This window comes from Nannobrachium achirus (genome assembly GCF_963921795.1).
Source record: "Nannobrachium achirus genome assembly, chromosome: 11".
Classification (NCBI taxonomy): domain Eukaryota; kingdom Metazoa; phylum Chordata; class Actinopteri; order Myctophiformes; family Myctophidae; genus Nannobrachium; species Nannobrachium achirus.
Window position 1 is genome coordinate 24,957,566 of NC_137820.1, and position 22,088 is coordinate 24,979,653.

Here is a 22,088-nt window from a genome sequence, read left to right on the forward strand (position 1 = left end):
TTCAACTACTTTTCAAAAATAACAGATCTACAAGCTCACAAGTGCCGCGCTGTGAGCTTGTATATCTATTTTTCAATATAGTAAACTCAGTCCCACTACCCCCCCCCCCCCCCCCCCTTGTGACGCCCCTGACCACCATCGTTACCGTACTGTAGGCGGGTTTACTAAACAGGATTTAAAACAAAACAAATGTTTCATTTCAATTTTCAAACAAAATAGCCCATATTAATATTCATTCCCTAAAATAAACCAGATGAAAACGATAATAAGACAACGGCGAGTGTGAGGGGGGAGAAAGAAATGACAATGCCTGGCCAATCCGACGAGGAAACATTATTTAACAGGCCATTGTTCCGAAAACATTGATTCACTATTTGAAAATAATGTGAACATGTATTATTTTTCATTTTCTTCTTGTTTTTTTTGGAAGGCAGAGATTTTTTGGCAACGTGTATCATACAGTATCCTAAAACTGCATATCCCAGGGAACCTAGCGTCTCCCGTAACCAGGAAGTCTTCTGCCGTTGTCAACCAAACTTTTGCCTCTGTTTTGCTCTATCTTTTTGCTCCTATGGTTTTGCTAAGTGCATTTTTGACCCGGACATGCAGGCTATTTGGCAAGGATTTTATACCACAATTTACTGGACCGAGTCAAATATTGTGAAGGTAAGGCAAATCTATATGTTAAAAGTAGCCGAATTCGGCTTAATGATCACGTAACATTCATTTATTCATTTGTTTAATATTAATTCAGCTATCCCAACTTTAAAACTGATTTAAACTGACCTACTATCTAGGTTGCTGAAATAAGTGATTAATAGCTAGCTAATCATGTGCAGCCACATGTTTTGACATTTTTTGATATCCTTTACCGAGTTTATGGTCAAAATATCATATATAAAACAAAGTTATAAAATATAATGTAAAAACTATGATATAAAATGGTGCAAGTGTTATCAGGTGCCCACTCTTCCGGGGTTCCCCTTTTTCTTAATAGTTGCTGTAAAAAAAAAAAAAAAAAAAAACTTTGTCATCCATTTCAGGTACCTGTGAGACATGAGGGGCTCTCATGAGTCCATGCCTCAAGCACGGCCTGGCACAGCTCGTGTGCAGGTGACCGAGTTAAGTGGATCAGGCCAAATGAATCCTTCACCTGCTGGATATGAGGACTCGGAATTTGAAACAACAGTGGAGCTGTACTTGTCTCCAGAAAAGCTGGTGAGGACTTGGAGAGAGACATGGAATCAGTGTTGTTCACCCAGCCTACAATAGCCTACATCAGTGGTTCTCAACCTTTTCACCGCAAAATAATCGATATATTTGAATGTAGAATGTAGACCCCCTAGCCTGGTTTAACCAGACAATAGCCACGCTGCGAGGATATAATCTTTCTTGTGTTAACATGGGTGGATAGATACTAGGGTGGCTAGGGACCCCCACCTTGACAAGAACTTGCAATTGTTGGAGTTGAGGCATTACATTTAGTTTGACTCGGTTCCACAGATAATCACAATGCCTCGGTCCCCACAACCATGTCCCGAACACCTGGCCTATATCAGTAGCCCTCCTCTTTCATCCAGCATTTCTGGTCAAATTGTAGGCTAGACCTTTTCTGTAGTCTGGCCTATTGTCAAGTTATAGCCAGTAGCCACCACTGTAATAGCCACCAGATTTAGGCCAGCAAGCTGGGTGGTGAAGTAGTGTGAAACGACTGATTGTGTTGCGCTCCATTTTTTAGAGCTATTGCCACATTACTGTGTTGATGGCTCCACGATTTAGTTACCTCATCCATGGCCAAACATCTTTATGAAAATAAAGGGATGGTACTGTACTGTAGGTTGTCAAGCCAACTAGCCTTTTCTACCCTATTCATAAAATAATTTGACTGTCTGGATTCAATAAATCATTCATAGGATTTCCTGTGAGATGGGTGTCAGCTAGGGAACAGGAGAAAGAGCATTGAACAGAGTGAGATCTTGTCATTAAGCTGTGTGATTAACCTTTGGTGTGTGCACCAACGCTGATTATTCTGAGCCAAAAGGTATGCATGCAGTACAAAACACTCCCCTCAATATTCATCTGTTGTGTTAGCTTTGGGCAGGTGGTATGTTTCACAGCTAGGCAGTACAGTACAGGATGTATCAGTTTTTCGGGGGGCGCTCTCCATTCCGACATGTCACCACTCTGACATTGACTTCTTATTGTCGGAGTGGCAACACTTCCTTAGAGGTTAGGTTTAGGGATAGGGTTAGTGTCGGAATGGAGGCATGTCGGAAAGGAGACATGTCGGAATGGAGACATATAACCCAGTTTTTCAGGTGAAATACGTCACATTTTGCTGCAGGAAAAGAAGTTGTGTAAACTAATTGAGTGTTGTTTTAAGGTAGAGAGAGACAGACAGATCTTCACATTTTTACCTGAACTGTGTGTGTGTGTGTGTGTGTGTGTGTGTGTGTGTGTGTGTGTGTGTGTGTGTGTGTGTGTGTGTGTGTGTGTGTGTGTGTGTGTGTGTGTGTGTGTGTGTGTGTGTGTGTGTGCGTGCGCGCGCGTGCCTGCGTGGGTGCTTAGCAGAATACTATATCCCAAACTGCAATGATTTACTGTGTAGAGAGATCTTTTTTTTTGTCCTTCCCAGAAAGCCTTGTGTGGAACTCAGGACCTTTCCCAGGTGACCTCGTTAGAGATCAGTGTGGACACTCGGGAAAAGACATTGGATAACTTTGGTAAGGACCCAACAGAAAGTCACAATTCAAGGCTTCCAGAAATGGAAACTATGATGTAATGTTGGAGACTAACCTGTAAGCTGATGCACATTTCCACAGAGCTGCATTGTTTATGTTGTTACAGCTTTTTGTTTTCAACTAATGTGATGAAAAAAGTGTGAACCCATGTCACTACGCTTTGGTAGATGAAATGTTGTTGAGATGGTGATAGATGAGAGGCTGTCAGAACTAAATATGAGACTATAGAGTGTGACACACAATGAATTAACTTGCGTGTGTGCGCGCGCACACACACACACACGCATGCACGCACGCATGCACACACACACACACACACACACACACACACACACACACACACACACACACACACACACACACACACACACACAGAGGTTCATGCCCCCACCCAACTTAACTCTGCTCAAATGTATTCGTATCACCCACAATCACTGTTGGTCTAAAAGGGCTTTGCAGGACCACATACAAAGGAAACAAACAACACCCCCTATCCTTAGACTCTCAACTGGGCAAGGCAAAACTCCAAGAAAAAAGCCATGACAGGAAATTACAAGAAAGAAACACCAGGAAGGTTCCAAGTGGGCAATATCCAAATGCAAAACAAACAAAAGAACAAAACAATTAAATGTCCACGCTGTACCATGACAGATGTTGCTATTGCACACCACTTCATATCCTGCATCCCCGCTTGCTGAGTGAGTTGATAACCTGTCAATTATGCCCAACTTCGTCCTAGGAAAATCCTAGATTGCGTAAAGTGTGGTCATGATGGAAGGTTGTCTGTCCAGGAGTGACTCACACCAGCAGCAGACTCTGAATGGAGTTTAAAATGCTGGTGAGACACGGCTGGACATGAGCCAAGCAGGTTAAGGCCCAATTGAATCAAGTCATCACCCCACTGTGACGTGAGAGAAGGAAATGTTTTCTTTTATCTCATCATCTCGCAGGTGTCTACTTGCCTGAGCTAGTGGAGCTCAAACTGAACAACAGTGTGATCACGTCAATAAGGTAAGTGGAAAGTCACACCCACCAACAGTCATTGTCTTGTTCATTTCATTCAGTGTTGTGTTTCCTCTAATAGCATCCCGCTCCCTTTCGGTTTGCAGAGTAACACAAAAACCAAGCTGAGTGTAATAGGTAGAAACACATTTATAGGTACCGGTATATCATAATATATAGGTATAAATAATTGATACCATTACCACTGAAAGAGTCCAGTTAAAGAACATGGAGCCAGATGACCCAGTTTGTATTCGCAATCTGCTACAAGAAGTCAAACTACCTTAAGAGAGCTTTAATTCGAACCAGAGCAGTGATGTCCCTGTGGGGATACCTGTCACTCTCCACATCAGCCCTGCCTTTTAGTGGAAGGCTTGGAATCTATTTAAATGCTTTGGCTTTGAAGGCGTGCTTCTTAAGGGCTCATGGGTCTTTGTGTCTGATCTAAGAGTGCAGTGCGGTTACAGTGCAGGTGTAGGGCTCTGCTCCGCTTCCGCGCAAGCTAACGGTAGTCCAGGAGGGACTTGTAACAGTCAGGATGCTTCTGTAGGGGACAAGCATGCAGCAGCTTGTAAATCTGAGAGGACATGCATCAACGAATCCGGTATGCTTTGTTGTCCTGGATTAATCTATAGTTGCATCTTGAGTGTACATGCATTCACCTGCCACTCACATATATAGGATACAACGCAGACTGTGTGTGTATTTTGGCTAGTTCTAAGTAAAGTAAAGCAATATGCAATATTCTCCCATGGATTGTCCTATCTGTTGTGATTGCAGCCACAGCTGTGTCATTGATATGGGATGGAAGGAATGCAATAAACATCCAGGAAGGCAGAGCAAGACACACACACACACACACACACACACACACACACACACACACACACACACACACACACAGTCTCAGTAGTGCTCCTTGGGTCAGCACAGGTGGAGACAGCTACAGAGAGAGAGAGTGCAGGAAGATAGGGAGCTGACCCACCCATGAGAGGACCAGCGAAGAGCTGACCGGATGTGCACAGCCTCTGATAGCATTTCGTCACTGTCGGGCAGAAACCTTGTATCTCCAAGTTTAAAATGTGCATGTTTTTTTTCGTAAACTCAAGCCCTGCTTCATCATACAAGACTGCTGCACAGGGCTAGTGAAATTAGCAGGTCTCCAAGCACACACGCGAGGCGTTGTGTGCTTGTAGCTATTTTCACTAGTTTTAATCATTTTTATAATGATAAATACAAAACAAACGGTTTTGGACATACTGTACAAGGTTTCCACTCGACAACAGTGATTTCCTGCTCTGGGCCGTGGGACTGTAGCTGACAGAGCATTGTGGAGTTCTAGATACACAGTCTGACGTTCTGTTGGAGAGCAGGGTTATGCAGGGGAGGGGCCCGTTTAGAGGGGGAGAGAAATGTGTTTCTTTGCCATAATAGTTGAGGGACTAACTAGCCTTCTTATCATGATGTTGTCCTTTATTCCTCTCAGGGACCTGGGGACCACCCTCTCTCACCTGCAGATACTGTGGATGTCCAGGTGCTGCCTGAAAGACCTAGAAGGCCTCATCTGTTTTTCCTCTATCGAGGTAGAGTTTAAAGGTTGTAAATGTCTCAGTGTAGTATCAATGTTGACAGCCCTCCGTTTTTATAGTTGCTCTCTCTTTGTATCCCCTAAAAAGCACTTGCCTGCCTCCCAAAATCTCCTTTTCTGTCTCTCCCTACTTGTCTGTCTGTCTGTCTGTCTGTCTGTCTGTCTGCCTTTCTCCCTGTCTGTCTCTTTACTTGTCTGTCTTCTCTTACTTTAATGTTGAGTACATAACGTAATAGCTAAGATTACATTTGACAGCTGCATGGAGTGTAAAGGGAAACACACACCGGACGCGGAGGCGGCGTGGAAGCGGCGCGTCACACGGCCGGCCCCATTATTTTCAATGAACTAACGCACACCGGCGGCGGCAGACGCGCGCATCCGCAGGTCTGCCGCGCCGATACGCCGCTGTTCTATTTTTCCAGCATTGCCGCGCGGTGAACATGTTCTCCCATGGTTCTCCCCACCGGGGAAAATGGATGTGCTGTGTGGCAGCGCGCCGCATCCAGTTGGGGTTACCGCACGGCACTTAACGTGCGTCGATACCGCCACGCGACGCTGCGCAGCCATCCGCGTTCAGTGTGTGCTCCCCTTAAGTGAAAGTAAGTGAAACTCCATGTTGCCCAATTTTTGGGCATCCGGGTACCATGGGTCCTGGGGTACAGTTCCGGCCCCCCGCCGCGGAGACTTTGGTTTTATTCCTCCACGGTGCATCTAGCTTCGCCAGGCGCTGTAATGAACACAATTGAATTGGTCTTGTTCAGCAAATGAGGGCGTTCTCTGTCGATGCACTAGCGACTCCTACATGTTGGTCAGGTCACCTGTTCAGCAGGGAGTGGAACTGGAAAGGATTGCGTGTTCCTCCGCATGCGTTACACTGTCCCGTTGAAACTCCTTTGTCAGGTGACAGTGACAATACACATGACAAGGGGGGGATTGGCAATGACAAAGAAATTGATGGATAAACTAAAAACAACTACAAACAAACAAAACTAAAGTGGTGCCATTTGTATCATGATGACCAATCCGCATGATGGAAGCAATTAGGAAACTAAGGACCAGGTTGACATAACAGACTTACAGGTAACCTTTAAGCATACCGTAATTCAGTTCAGGGAGCCCCGATGGCTCAACCATGTGTTAACAGACTACAATGTCCTCAGTTTAGGACTTGTGTGTGTGTTGCTGTTGCATGCCATTCCACTGATATGCCCTACTTTCCTTATCTTCACTGTGTGCAATGGAAGTAAAGGCCATACATGCCATCTTAACCTGGCTCTATCTCGTTGTGTCAGGAGCTGTACATGGCCTACAACAGCGTGTCGGACCTGAGTCCAGTCAGCGCGCTAGAGAAGCTGCTGGTGTTGGACCTGGAGGGTAATAATGTGGACGACCTGGTCCAAGTCCAGTACCTGGGACTGTGCAGTCGACTGAATACACTCACCCTGCGGGGTAACCCAGTGTGTCTCTGCCCACACCCCGCTGTCACCCAGGTAGGAGTATGTTTCACAGTTAAATTGTATGAATCTATCGATAGGAGATGTCTAATAAATATGAACAAGGAACACAGAAGAATCCCTTTGAACAGGTTTGGGCTGTGGCAGATGTTATAGTGTTGCAAATCTGCGGTTGTTGTTGATATCGTGTGATATCAACACAAGCGTGAAATTACTTTGAAATATCTCTCCTATGATGCCATGCTTCCTACCTCCCTCAAGGGTTTTGCACATACTGTAATGTTAGAATGCAATTGCCATTTTTGGAGACAAGTTGGTGTGATCTTATTATTTGGTAAAGGGGTCTTCAGCCCACGGCCAGCACAGAGAGGTCAAAAGGAAACAGCCAGAAAGTAAGTTGAAGTACTTGCTTCGCCTTCTGTTACCTACCTTACAGGCTTGGTTTGCATGTCGGACAAGGGTCACCATTGTTGTTCTATGGTAATGAATAGCATTGCTACAGAATTGCTCAGTGTGGCAATTGATTGATATACATTAATTTGATGTTATTGTGTAGTACTACAAGATTGTGCATCAATTTCCCAACATTCTACAGTATGATTATAGAATTTAGCTGGATATATTGGGATCCTTTCATTATAGACTCAGTATACTGTGGGTTTTTGGGCCAGCGTGAATGTGTTTATTTACACCCAGCAGCAGAGCATTAATTAGGAAACTAGGGCAATGAGGGGAGAGGCTGATTTGAATATGCATTAGGCAAGCTCTTTGTAGTGACTGAAGGGTCCTTGGATTTGCTTTCTTGCCAAACTATCATTCCTCTTACTCTCTCTCTCTCTCTCTCTCTCTCTCTCTCTCTCTCTCTCTCTCTCTCTCTCTCTCTCTCTCTCTCTCTCTCTCTCTCTCTCTCACACACACACACATATCCATTTACTTCTCCTCATCCACCCCTATTTTCTCCTTCGTTTCCTCTTCTAGGCCTTTGCTCTTTCTCTCATTCTCTCCATCTGTGGTGTGGTGTTGAGTGGGAGTGCCCTGCTCTAATTTGATCTCTCAGTAACACAGTGCTTTTACTGGGCTCTCTGCTCTCGCTCTGTCCTGATAAAAGACCAGACCTCATTGCAAGCTATATCTTATGGACAATATTACTGTAGTTCTCTGTTACTAACCCTTTGTCTTTGTCTCCATGTTTTGAATGAAGTTCCACACAGTTTTGTGAAGCCATTGCAGCTCCAGAGAGCATGTATACTAGGATAAGATAAGATAAACCACATTAATCTCTGTAGGGAAATTAAACCAATGTCAGGCCATTTTCGACTTGGCATCTTATCGTACATCGAAGCTATAGTGTGTATAGCTTCAATGTACGGATTATTGAGGTTTTGATTGTTTAGATTTTTAGTGGTTTTACGGAATATGTTCTTGGCTCTACCTACGTTTTTAAGATTACTATTTCTATGCATTTTGATGTATTGATGATCTTTGCTGTCCTTGCTTATTGAAAATCACTCTGGATTAACAGCGTCTGCTAAATGCCTAAATTGTAATTTGTAAATTGAAATTCAGGTGTCATAGCAGCAACAACATAAGGGTGAAACATACGTAGTATAGGTGCATCACAGGTAAGAGTAGAGAGATAAGAATAAGAATAAACAAAAATGAATGGACTTGAGTCTTACGCTAGACATCTACACGGTCTCAATGAGTTACCATGTGTTGTAGACAGGCAATATTCAACCAATAAATGCAAGTTTAAATGTACAATATCACCACTTCACGGTGAATAACAACCACACAGTGGCAGCGGCACACCTCAGCCTACCTGAGGAGTCACACGTAAATAATGTTAGAATTTAGACTATTCATCATGTTAGAATGTTGACTATTCATCGCATGTAGCTAACCAGAAATTAGCCACCTTAAATCCATTCCTGCAGTGACTCATCATATTAACAATGTTGTAGTGCTATTTATAGAAGTGGGGGAGCACACCTCAGCCCAGTTCTTTCTTTCATAAACATTAAGGAAACTTGTTTTCAAAGTTGGCAGAGATTCCTGCTTTAGAATCTGGGGCTAGTACACATTATTATTCCTACAGGGGAAATGTGAGACTGCCTATACCGATATACTGTACAAGTCCATTCTAAGACCTGCTGGGGGAATGATCACCCTCCACAGTCCGCAGACAACTACAAGGATAATTCTTTTTTTCTTTTTCAAATAAGCAATTGAATTCAAAAACCCAAATCCTATTTTTAGGATTGAGGAAACGCCGCTCCCTTACTCTCTTTGCCTCAAGGGCATGATGTGGGTATTGTTGCCAGATTCTGCAAGAGAAACAAGTGACCAGGTCTACAAAAACAAGCCCAAAAGAGGTGACTAGGCCACATGAGCACGCACACGCACGCACACACGCGCTCGCGAGAGGAGTTTGCATGTTCTCCCAGCCCTAGGCCTAGGGTAGATACCCTCACAAAAAAACATGCAGTAATCCTTGTCTCTGTCTATACTGCCTCCCCTTGGTCAACCGGTACACCTGATGGAGGGGAAAGGAACTGGTTGAATAACGTGTTCCTTCCATTCGCTACGTCCTACCTGGGAAACTTGTGAGCTTGTACATCTGCTATTTTTGGGTTATCCACTTATTCACTAAAGGATTTAAAATGATTTAAAAAAATAACCAATCTACAAGCTCATAACGCATCGCAGAGTAATATGTTGTGAGATCTTCTATTTTGGAAGAATTATTACAATTGTCTTTTTATGTCCAAAATGTTAATGCCAGGGATAAAGTGGTTCATATTGCACTGCCCTCATATAAAAAATAAACAAATCAGGGTTCAATTACGGTGTGGAAAAAATAAATAATCTGGTGATAGAATGACTACCCTAGTGTCTCTATGATATGTAATTCTGCTTCTACCCTTTGGATACATTAGCATACCTTAAAAATCATATTTCAGGATCCACGTAGATACGTGTGACTCCAATGTGGATCTGGGACTTGAGGTGGCCCTCCTGTGACATCAAATCGTCTATGACGTATCTAAGATGTATGTCTGTGAAGGAAATGCATGGAGGTACTAAATGCATGGCGATATTTATTGTGTACGCGAGTGACAGCATACACACGTAGACACACTCTCATAGACAGCTAGCCTTGTGCAGAACCCGAAAAATCAAGAAACAACTAGATACAGTCAGCGACATGGTCAGTGCATGTGCACACAGGCATGTATGTTACATAGTCAGTTTAACATTGATCGTGTGGTCAGTTAGTTATCTGTCAATACATTTATAGAATCTGTCAAGTCGGCTCATGTCGGAAGGAAAGTAGTGTTGTAATTGACTAGTAATAGATCCCATACACCGGAGGACAGCTTGCGCCCGATTGGCTAGTTTCACTCCATAGCCTTGCAGACATGTATCTCATAGCCTGGAAGGGTCAGTGGGACTGAGGTTAAACTTCACAAAAATTAAAAACATTCAGAGATTGGGTTCCTTGGCCAGCATGCACACACACACACACACACACACACACAGAAACACACACACACACACACACACACACACACACACACACACACACACACACACACACACACACACACACACACACACACACACACAGAGAGAGAGAGAGGCGGGGAAAAAACAACAACACAAAGTTCACTTTCTGCAGTTCTGCAGGCTTCTTCCCTTTCTTCGGTTCCTTTGCCTCTTGAACTTGTTCTCTGCCGTTGTCATCTATTTATTCATTTTGTGGGCTTGTTTTTTCTGTTTCTGTTGGTAGTCATGGCTTCCAGTTCCCAGTTGATGTCGTTTGGGAGTCCAGCGGCAGCCCTCTTCAGACCGTGTTGAATAACTGCTAGCTTACATAACATCTTCAGACTAGGACTTAGGTCTAAGATGTACAGGTGATTGGGTATGTCCCATCCTCCGAAGAGGATGATAACATCTTGCACCATGCAGAGGCACATCATGGCCATCGATCCATGTGGGCATTTCCCCTTGGGCTCAACCTTCTTCCAGGAGAAGGTCTCTGGATTGAATTTCCAAAAATCATTGAAGCTCTCATTCAAGTTGTCGCCACCAGATATGTATAGCTCTCCATTGTATGCAAATGATGAATGACCTGAGCGCTGCCCTGGAAGGAGCTGTGTCGAAGGCATATCCAGCCAGCAGTTGGTCTCTGTGTCAAACACTCTGAGGTTGTTGTTCCCTTGCCCATCCACTATCCCTCCAAATACAAACATCTTTGTCCCGATGATGGAGACAGAGTGACATTTAGATACTGATGCCGGAATGCCTCTTCTGCATGTGATTAAAGACCAGACCATTAGGATAGTGTCCAGCTTGTAGATATCACTGGAGCTGTATTCGGTCCGAAGGTTTTGTCCTCCATACATATACATGACCTTCCCCAAGATACAGGACGAGTGGTGGCACCGTGCCATCGGAACAGTCCCAGAAACACTGGGCTTAAACCATCTGTGGGTGTCGACAGTGAATGCATAAAGCACGTTGCAGTATTCCACGGTGCACCCTCCCCAGATGTAGACGACATCTTCTATCAGCACAGCTGTGTGGCCGCAGCGCGTGGAGGGGACATCAAGGGGATGTTCTCTTCCAGCTATCACCGGGGGCAACTTCATCCAGCACAAAGACACTGTGTTGAAGACATGCACATCAATCTGACCCTTGTACATGTAGGTCAACCTGCCACTGTACCCTCCGAAGGAGTACACCTTGTGCCCCACTGCCACAGCAGCATGGAAGACTCTCTTCAGTCCTTTCAGATTAACCACCCAGTGCAACATTTCACACAACAGGACCAAAGTGGATTGGAGTAGAAGGTAAAATAATGGTACCCTCCAAAGAAATACACCACGTGCACAACTGCCACAGCAGCATGGAAGACTGTCTTTGGTCATATTATGCAGGCTACCATTTATAATAGTAGAGACTAGAGAGGCACAAATGTCACACAAATCTTGGACAATCTGTGATGGGCTGAGTTGGCCATTCAGGAAAGCCGATGACCTAATATAGCATTTAGCAAGCTTAGTGTGTAGAAGGTTCTTTCCACTTCATTGTCACAAACTGACTTTCATAGCCTAATTCCAGTGTGCATGTGCTTGACATGTGATACTTTATTGTGTTGTTGGACAGGAGTTGTGTGTTAACAGTAAATTAACGATGTAAGCCAGGGTGGCCCATAACCCGTGTGGTGTTTGATTCTGACCTATCCCTCAATGAGCAAGTAACAAGTTCCTGGAAGGAGCTAAGTTTGAACATCTGGCTTTGTCCGTATGTACGCCCAGGGTCACGTACGTTTGGGTAACTCAGTACGTTCATGGTAAGAGCGCTTGTTTTGTCGTTCACCACACACCAATCACCACCAGATGGCGACGACAGCCATTCACTAGTGTAGGCGCTGACGTCACTCGTTTGCGACTCTCTTTCTTTATTTACTAGCCTAGCTCGGCAGTGTTTAGCCATTAGCTTACTATGCCTTACTCTAACCCTAACCCTAACCTTAACCTCAGTAAAACTATGCCTAACCCTAACCTCCGTGGGGTGAGGCGCTATCATTCCTGCCGACGCTACGTTGTTGTGGCTCAAAGCGACCGCTTGTTCCGCCCCGTGCCGCACGACGAGTGCTCCGTTTCTTGATCGTACTGTTTCTCTATCAAACCGTGACATATATATATATATACAGCATATATATTTCTTTTTGAAAAAAAACTTTTCCATGATACCAGAGAGGGTTGCTTGTAAATCCTTTGATGCAGTCTTAGAAATCAATTTGATCACGCAGAAATGCCAAGTATTATTGCCCCTCGCTGGACAAATCAGTTTCCTTTCTCCCCAAAAGCCAGTGGAAGAAATTTGAGTAGTATATTTTGTACCTTTGTACTTTTACTCAAGTCTACATTGTGGTAATGCTACTTTTATTTTAAAACCTACAGGCTTTTCTCACCACTGCTTAGAGGTAGGAGTCTAGAATAGCAGATATTTGCTGTGAATAGAATGATGAATCACATGAATTGATGGCGGTATGGTCTTTCAGAGTTGACATTGTGGATGGCCGCCCTTGACACATTCGTTTAGACCCTCTGTTATCACCTGCGGATAGCTGGCACGATGCTGGCTTTGATTGAGCGTAATGGTCCCCTGGGGATGTTGTCATTCTGCAGCCTACTCCTGTATCTTTTGAAATGAGTCAGTATGATGACTTTAGTCATGCTGTCATACCTTGTCACCTTCAACAGGACACACAGATCCTGTTCCCTTTTCACCCGGGAGACAAACAAGGAAACAGGATATGGGTGTCACTATAACATTTTCATAACAGTCGAGAGAATATTTGGATAATAGCGTAGCATAAATATATCCTTGCTGTAACGGTAATTACCTTGATATTAACTAGATAATGCGAAGAAACTTTAAACGGCAGTCACAGTTTCCATTTTGGCTTATTCCATTTCACCATGTGTCCACTGTCCAACACCCTCCCCCCCCCTTTCCCCCTTCCCTTGATCTCTCTCCTCTCCCTCTATTTTTCCCTACACCATTCTCTCCCTGAATCTCCTCCATTCCTTCCTTTCCGCTCCTCTTTTGTCTTGCCTTTCTCCCATCGTCTCCCTCCTCCCCTCCCAGACGGAGGAGTACAGCTATCGGGCAGCGGTGAGGGAGCTGGTCCCTCAGCTGCGTTACCTAGACGATGTGCAGGCAGAGGAGGAGGAGGAGAAGGAGGAGGGGCCTGGCTGCAGCAGCAGCACCATGGGAGAAGAGTGGGCCGTGCTCCGAGACGCCATCAGAGGCCCCACCCAGGCCGCTACTGAAGATGGTGCGTGCGTGTTTGTGTGTGTGTGTGTGTGTGTGTGTGTGTGTGTGTGTGTGTGTGTGTGTGTGTGTGTGTGTGTGTGCATGTGTGCGTGCATGTGTTTGCCCACACGTCTTTTTCTGCTTAGAAAAAAAAACATTTTACATTTTACACCCTCAAGAGTTACATGTACAAGACGTCTACAGACTCTACGCAGTTAGAGAATGTAGAAGAATTGTTATTTTGGTCAACATTTGCCTGTTATCTCTCCTATGATGGTACCAACACCAATACAGCATGGAATTGTGGACAAAACCTTTTAGATTTTAGGACTGAAAGGCTAAATCTCATTAAATGGTGGTCCGTGGCTCAAATGTTGAATAAATAATGGACCTTGATATGAATGAAAAAGGCTGAAAACCTTTGCTCTAGAGTCTAAACTCTAAACCTTGGTCATAACAAAGCGATCCCACTCTGTTCCCTCGGCAGAGCTGACAGCAGCCAGTACCTGTCCTCCCAACACACCCAGCGCTGCCAAGCGGCCCAGCTCCAGCCTGTCCTCTGCGGGCTCCAGACCCTCCACAGGGTCCAGACCGCCGTCCATGGATGGCTCCAGACCCGTGTCCGTGGCTGGGTCCAGAGTGCTCTCTCCTCCTGGATCCAGACCTGGCTCTGGAGACTCAGACCCAGCTGCGGTGTATTCCAATACCAGCGTCCTCACACATGGTGAGACATGTGTGCCTGTACCCTGCACTGTTGTCACTTCATTTGCTGCATGCAACACTTCTGCTTCCTAAGTTCATCGATGAAGTGTTGTGCGCTTGTAGATCTGCATTTTACTGTCTAGTATAATAGCCTAACCCAAGGGTCTTCAACAGGGGGTCCGGGACCCCTAGGGGGTCCTCAGAGTTACTACAGGGGGTCGGTCCTCCAAATCTTTGTGTCCTTTTTTATATTATCCATTTGAACCCTAGCGTCCATATTCGGAGAACTTTAGCCATAAATAGCAGATCTACAAGCTCACAACGCCTCTGCAATTTTCGGCAAAGAGGTTTGGTGTAGAGGGGGAAAAGACCAGACTAAGTACAGAGTGAAAGGTCAAGTTTGTTAAGTATTGACGGTTCAAGTGGTTAAATATCTGAAAACACAAATTGACATGAATCCAAAATACACTGATGATTGTGCTGTCAAACAACTCTCTCTCAACTAAGGGGTCCTTAGCCTGAAAACATTGAAGACCCCTGGACTAACTTATACATGCTGTGAAAAAGCCTACCAGTATACAGTAGAATAGATCACACAACAGTGCCTCCCAGAGGACCTTTTGACAGTGGTTTCTCTTCTGCTTCCTTTCTCTGTTGTGTTTTTTGAAGGAGTTGGAAAGATCCTGTTCTGTGGAAACCCTGTCCAGGCTCTGCGAGCAAGGAGAGAGCAACTGAGGGTACGTGAAACGCTTCAAAGAAAATCTAAAAACAAAAAACAAATTAAAGAAATCCCATAAATTAGCAAACAAATGTTTAAGAAGTTGTGAAAATAGCCGATGAGCTTGTAGATCAGCTATTTTCACTAGTTTCTCTTTCGGGTCTTGAGGTAAAATGTTTTGGGACCGCTGCGTTAGAATACACAACAACATCATCATCCCCACCTAGGTTTTCCTCGAAGCGTTAGAATCAGCAAATCTGTCAGTCCAGTTAACCGTTTTCGATCTGTCACTTTTTTCCCAGCCCCTGAAGTGCAGCGTTTAGTTTAACATGAAAGGGACACGGAAGCGGAGTGAATGGGAGTATTTATGGGCCGCGTGACAGGTCATTACGGCCGGCTGGCACAGCGCGCACGTCCCCTCTAACGTCATGTCAGAATAAACAGAAGGAGGTAATTATCGATGGGAGCGGGGGGGGGGGGGGGGGTGGAGGTGCAGCGGTGACAGATGGTGCTCTCAGTCGTGACACCGCGCTGCAGTATCTGTCATACTGGCATAAGCACACTGCTGCTGTAATTCTCTCAGGGGCGTCAATTGGGTATGGCAGGGGTATGCAGCTGCCATACAGGGGGGAGAATAAAAGTTACTTTTAAATATAAATCCATGAATGTCTCTTTGTCTTTCTGCGCTGGTTATTATGTTGTTAAATTACAGTAAAATAACTACAAATGCAAAATTTAACAAAATTGTCACTTTAACAAGGTATTGTAATTATATTCTCCACACTTGTATTCTCCCCCATCTTGACAAAATGGTATATTCCCAGGTTCCGCAGGTCAGCTGCACAGGTGCAATGCATTAGTGTTAATTGTGGCACGTTTACTAACATGCCAAGTTTAGCTGCACTTGAACAACCGTTCCAGGCTGCCATATCCAGCCCAAGAAACCTTAGAAACGGGGGGAAAAATAGAATGTACTTCTTAAAATAAATGTATCATGCCTGTTGCTAAGGTATGGCAACATGACTGGTGTCTTGACACCAGTCATGTTGCCATACCTTTGCTTTTTCTGAACTGACGCCACTGCTCTCTCTCTCTCTCTCTCTCTCTCTCTCTCTCTCTCTCTCTCTCTCTCTCTTATCTAGATTCATCTGCCCTTGTCCTTTCCTTTCCTTCTCGCTTCTCTCTCTTTCCCCTAGAGCAGAGGTCTTCAATGTTTTCAGGCCAAGGACCCCAGTTGAGAGAGAGATGAAGCAGGGACAACCACTACCTGTTAATAGATAGCTTCATCTTTTGACAGCACAATGACAGCACAATCATCAATGTATTAAAACTATTTATTTTTAATTCTTGAACCCTCAATACTTAATAAACTTGACTTTTTACTCTGTACTTAACCTGCTCTCAGATCTATAAGCTCACAACATCAAGTAGTTAAATATCTGAAAACACAAACTGACATGAATCCAAAATACAATGATGATTGTGCTGTCAAACGATGAAACTATATGGAATCTATGAAAAGTTTGTGGGGGTCCCTGCTTCATCTCTCTCTCAACTAAGGGGTCCTTGGCCTGAAAACGACCCCTGATCTAAATAATTGCTGAGAAAATCATCTCTCCAACCCGTTATCATTGACCTCAGACACTCATGTTCCCTTCTCTCCTCTTCGTTAGACGGCACCCGCCACATGGACGTGCACCCCACGTGACCTGCCTACCCACGTACCAGAACACACATATGATGTGGAGGAGCCCGACGTGGAGGGGCGCAGCAGCGTGTTCGCTGAACTCAGAGCCTGGAGGGAGCAGCACGCCAAGTACTGACCACTCACTGACCCCCATTTACTCATTTAGCTACCATGCCAGCTTCATCCGCAGTCACCATAGACTCTCATCCTTCCAGAGAAGGATCACGTCCCTTCATTGTGCTAGAACCCATCAGGCCATCACGGATCGTACTCTGAGCTGTTGTTATGCATCCGATAGAGCCCTAATATGTAACCACTTAAACCCTCTATACTTGTTAATCTTGACCAGAGTTGGCTCTGTACATGGACCACTCTTTTCTTTCCTCTACACAAACAAATTTAGTTTTCTTTTGTTTGATTTCTACAAAATCTTTTTGCTGAAAATAGCTGATCTATCAAGCTCACAATGCTGTGACGTTGTGACTTGTTAGGAGCTTGTAGATCTGCTATTTCTGGTTCCCCTCCCCCGGAATAGGGATGCTAGGGTTCAAGTGGTTGATAGACTTTCTCTCCCAGTCACATACAGGGTGCAATTTTCAACGTTATGACTTGTTTTTTAAAGCATTGAATAAGCTGGCTCTTCCTCCACCTCTAGGACATTGAGGTTTCATCATCCCAGTTAAAGTTAGACGGCGACAATCTGTGTCTAAGAGTGTGTGTGTTTGTGTTTGTTTGTTTCCGGGGCTAATCTCGGAAACCGCTGCACCAATCAGCACCAAATGCATGCTGTCAGTAGGAAGTACATCCACATAATTACAGGTTTTAAACTTTTTGAGCGGTGCTCCTGTAAGGAGCCAACCGCTCCTACATCTGGCTTTGTCCGTTTGTCCAGAGAAAAGGGTTGCCCAGGGTCACATTGGCCAAGCTTTGCTGGACGCTTAATGTGTGATTCTTTTTTTTTTTTCAATCAATCAAGATAATGGTGATCTGATCCGGCTGAAAACTTGCCCAAATGTGGAGTCATACGTCATAGATCGTCATAGATGGCTGACGACATACACTGGCCACATGAAGTCAGAGATCCACATTACATGGGAGTCACCCGTTTGTTTAGTTTTTTGTATTTTTTGCCCAGCATCCACACCCCACTTCTATTTTTCTTCCTTTGCAACTTTGTAGCACAATGACAATACAATACCATAAATAAACAATAATGTCTTTTTTATTTATTACGTTTTTTTTTTTTTATGTTTTTATTGAAGTTGCAAAGCACTTTGGACAGCTCCATGTGGTTTTAAATGTGATTTGTTTCTGTCATTTCACCAAGGTAGATGATGAAGTGTGCGCTGCATAAGACACAGAAGATGTACAGTTGAGGTCTTTGACTGTGCAAGTGTGTGAGTGAGAGAAGTGAAACAACTCTTCACCTTGTTTTTTTTCTCCCTTGTTTATTATTTTTGTTTTTCAGACGCCTACTGGACATAGAAAGGGAAAGATTACCTCAAATACTGACTATTCAGCATGGTGATGAAGAGGAGGAGGAATATGGTGATGAAGAGGAGGACCTCTGTGTGACGAAGAGTGATACCACTGATGAAGATGATGATGTAGAGGAGAGGAAAGCCCGTGAACCAGACACTGCATCTCCTGATTCCTGTTTCCAGTCTATTTCCCCAGGTGAATAGTCGCTGAAAGGTCTTCCTCTCACAAACAACTTGACATATATTTGATGTCTACAATAACCCATCTGTAGCCGATCCCACGAATACTCGTAAAATATTAAAAGGTATCTAGAGTGCCGATCCCGCGTATACGCGCGATATATACTGTATATACAGTAAAGCTGGCAAGGGCTACGTAGTACGTACCGTCCGTTGGAAAGTGCTGGCACGGGTGGACTCGCCGATTCATCATCATCGCACATCCACGTGCACACAATAGTGTGCCCATCAGTGTTGATTTCGTTGACTAAAACTATGACGAAAAATATTTGTCGACTGCGTTTTTTTCACTGACGAAAACTAAATTAAAAACTAAGCTGTGATGACTAAAACTAAGACTAAATATATTGAGAATTTCGTCAACAAAATAAAAACTAGACTAAAACATTAGGGAGGGACTAGTGGAGAAGAGAGTCATTTTATGTTTGGTTGCTCTCAGGTGTTGCGTGATGAAAATAGCAAATCTAGAAGCTCACAGCGCGTCACAGCGCGTCGAGCTTGTAGATCGGCTATTTTCATCACGCAACCAAGTGTAAAATCAGCCATTAACATGTCATCAAGGCCTGCCAAAATACACTTTAGTTGACTAAATCAACTGTAGATTTAGTCACCTAATATCTTATGACATTTAGTCGACTAAAATTAGACTAAAACTAAAACATTTCAGATGACTAAATTATGACTAAAACTAAAAGCCATTTTATTCAAAAGACTATGACTAAAACTAAATCAAAATTTCCTGTCAAAAACAACACTGGTCCATTTTCTCCAAAAAACACTTTTGATGCCAAGGATGGCATTGGATTCTCACTAAAATAGCAAAAGTATAAAGGGATCCATCTTCCACTCCTGTTTACATTTGGACCAGAACTACTTCCGGGTGAATCTCCGTCAAGTAGGAATTCGTTTAGTTAGCTCGATCTACTTCCGGCCTTCGAAATAAGAGACTGGCCGTGGACGGAGCAGGCGGCCGGCAGCTTGGATTTTTAACCCTTTCATGTCTGAGGCATTAAATGGGATAAGATGAAAACGGACATGCTAAACTTGACCAAAGACACCAATGCTGACTTCTGAACCTTACTCAATAACTTAAACCATATACCTCATTGATCGCCACGTAGCAAAAAATAGCCAATCTACAAGCTCACATTACATCACATCACAATGCATTGTGAATTTGTAGATCAGCTATTTTCACCAAAATATTCACCTATATTCACAGAATGTTTGCCTATTTTGACATGTCCAGAATAGGGATGCTAGGATTCAAGTGTTTGAGAGTTTTTATGATGTCTAAAGTGAAGACGATATGTCTTTGAGAAGAGAACCTTTCTAACTGTTCCCCAAGTTAATTTTAGGGTTCTAACCAATCAATGGGCGATCTAATATTGAAGTTTGGTTTTCAGACCTGTCCCACAGAGATTCGTTATCCCCCGAGTTAGCGCGACTATCCTTGTCTCCAGACACCAGCCTGACCCCTTCTCCTCCAACGAGTGCTGCAGGAGCCACTGGAAACCAGAGGCCATTTGGGATAAGAACACGCAGACTCAAGCTCAGCCTTGGCAGTGGAATGTCCAAGGTTAGCCCGGGAGAGCAGCAAACCGCACAAACCACCGTCTCCGAACTGGGATCTCAGAGGGTCAAAGAGGTGGTTATACTTAATGTGCTTGTTTTTTAGTTTGGTGTTGATAAATAAAACATATAGTAGTATTATATGCAAGTATTCTGTTTTAACATTGATTGAGAGAGCATAATTCTGTGTATAAAACCTTTTTTTGGTCCTTGACGTCACAGATACCCCATCAGCCAACCACTCGGAAAGATTCGGACCTCAGAGATCCATGGTATGAAGTTATATCAAGTCGACACATCATTTTCCAGGCATATTGGATCTTGAATGTATTCATATATTTGTACAACTACAGATACTTAGTATCTTGCAGGTTTTGCGGTTGAATTCCTAGTTGATTCATTTATTTCAGCTAATGTTGATTGATTAATTCTTATCTATTATCACATTATATTTTGAGGTGTACTTAAACAAATGTTCTTTCTTTTCAGTACAGGGATGGGGATGTGTGCATCAGCGATGCAGTCTGCGAGCCAACATCAACCCACCAGACCACTGGATAGACGGCCTATTCTGCGTCCTCATACAGCCAGGGCAGTGCTACAGAAACTTCAGCATCACACCCTCCAGCCCAGCAGGGGGAGCTCACACCTGGACTGAAAGCGGTACATGAATACCCTGGTGGGAGGAACGGGTAGGACATCTGGCCTGGCCATTGATCAATGTGACTTGCTTTGGAGTGTGACTATTGCCTCAAACCTCTGCAAGACGATTGCTCTGCTTTGAGATCTGAGGTAATTTCCTGGGATTTCCCTTGGGAACAGTCAGTTATGTTCCCCTGCAAAACATCATGGACAGATGTTAAGCAGGGTGAGGCCTCTGTTTCAGCAGAGCTGTCACTGAGATCCCATAACATCAGTGCCTTTGAGACAGTGAAAATGAACTATTTTTGTACCATTTTAATTACAGCTACACAAAGGTTATTGACTTTAGTTTTTGTTTATCTGTGTGATTATTAAAGGAGTGTAATTGATACCACACATGGATCCCTCAGGGTTACATTTCTGCATTATTGTAACTTCTTGTAAACTGAATAATAATAGTAATAATAATAATACAGCTCAATCACTGTGATCCACCTTCCTCAATAGTGTTAAATGTAAAACACCAAGAGATATTTTGTGCAGCGACTAAATGATTGTCCTTTTACCATGTCCATGTCTACAGGGTTCTGAATGAGTGTTGATTAGGGATTAGCCGATAATGATAGCCATTCATGAGAACTAATTAAACAAGACACTGATGACTGGAATTCACAATGGGTTCAGTAATAAGCTCAACAGCTCACCACTGTCCTTGTGAGAAGGGCCTAAATCTAATCTAAACATTAAAGATACACAATGTAACTTTTTTTGTGAATATATTTTTATTCTGAATAATCTTCTGTATAGTACAGTCTGTTAATACAAAACTAACAACTGCAGTGGTGGTATTTGGTCACCCAGCTCTTATATTGAGACATTTAGATCCTGTGGTATGTAGGACCACTACCAGTTGACAAGTGGTACTGCCTGAAGGTCATAATGAAATGTCTCTCCTGAGCAAGCAGGTGTGCTCAAGATAAAAAAATGGCAGCATGCACAGGGGACCTGGAATCCCCAGTAGGGCATAAAGGTTTCAGAGTGTAGCTTTAACAGTGTGAACACATGAATCTGACCTAAGGGGGCACGGTGGCACGCTGAAGGTACTGGGTTGTGCTGGGGTCGTGTTCTCTCCTCTGTGTCATCAGTGCCCATACCCTAGTTGGCGAAAGGGCCTTTCTGTGTGGAGTTTGCATGTTCTCCCCAACGGGGAGAATATGCAAACTCTCTTTTAAAAATAAAAAACCTGCATGCATAATCCCTGGCCTTTATACTGCCTCCCCCTTGCCAGCCGGGGCACCTCATGGAGGAGAAAATAACTGCTTGGAATAATGTGTTCCTTCCACGCGCTACATCCAACAGGGTAAACTCCCCCCTTTCAGGTGAAAAGAAACGGCTTGGACTCCTCATGCATAGAAGGAAGCATGAAGTCA

At 43.9% G+C, this 22,088-nt stretch overlaps 1 protein-coding gene across 1 annotated transcript; it reads left to right on the plus strand.

The window, feature by feature from the left end:
- Positions 1-1,056: 1,056 nt before the first annotated feature.
- lrrc56 (leucine rich repeat containing 56) lies at positions 1,057-21,046 on the plus strand (the record flags this gene model as incomplete). Its single annotated transcript, XM_080736967.1, has 13 exons — positions 1,057-1,218; positions 2,636-2,723; positions 3,692-3,752; positions 5,230-5,326; positions 6,624-6,821; positions 13,449-13,539; positions 14,104-14,340; positions 14,988-15,055; positions 16,710-16,852; positions 18,192-18,400; positions 19,851-20,092; positions 20,239-20,288; positions 20,506-21,046. 13 exons carry the CDS (start codon positions 1,057-1,059, stop codon positions 20,672-20,674), a joined length of 1,815 nt encoding a protein of 604 aa, XP_080593093.1. The 3' UTR covers positions 20,675-21,046.
- Positions 21,047-22,088: the final 1,042 nt, after the last annotated feature.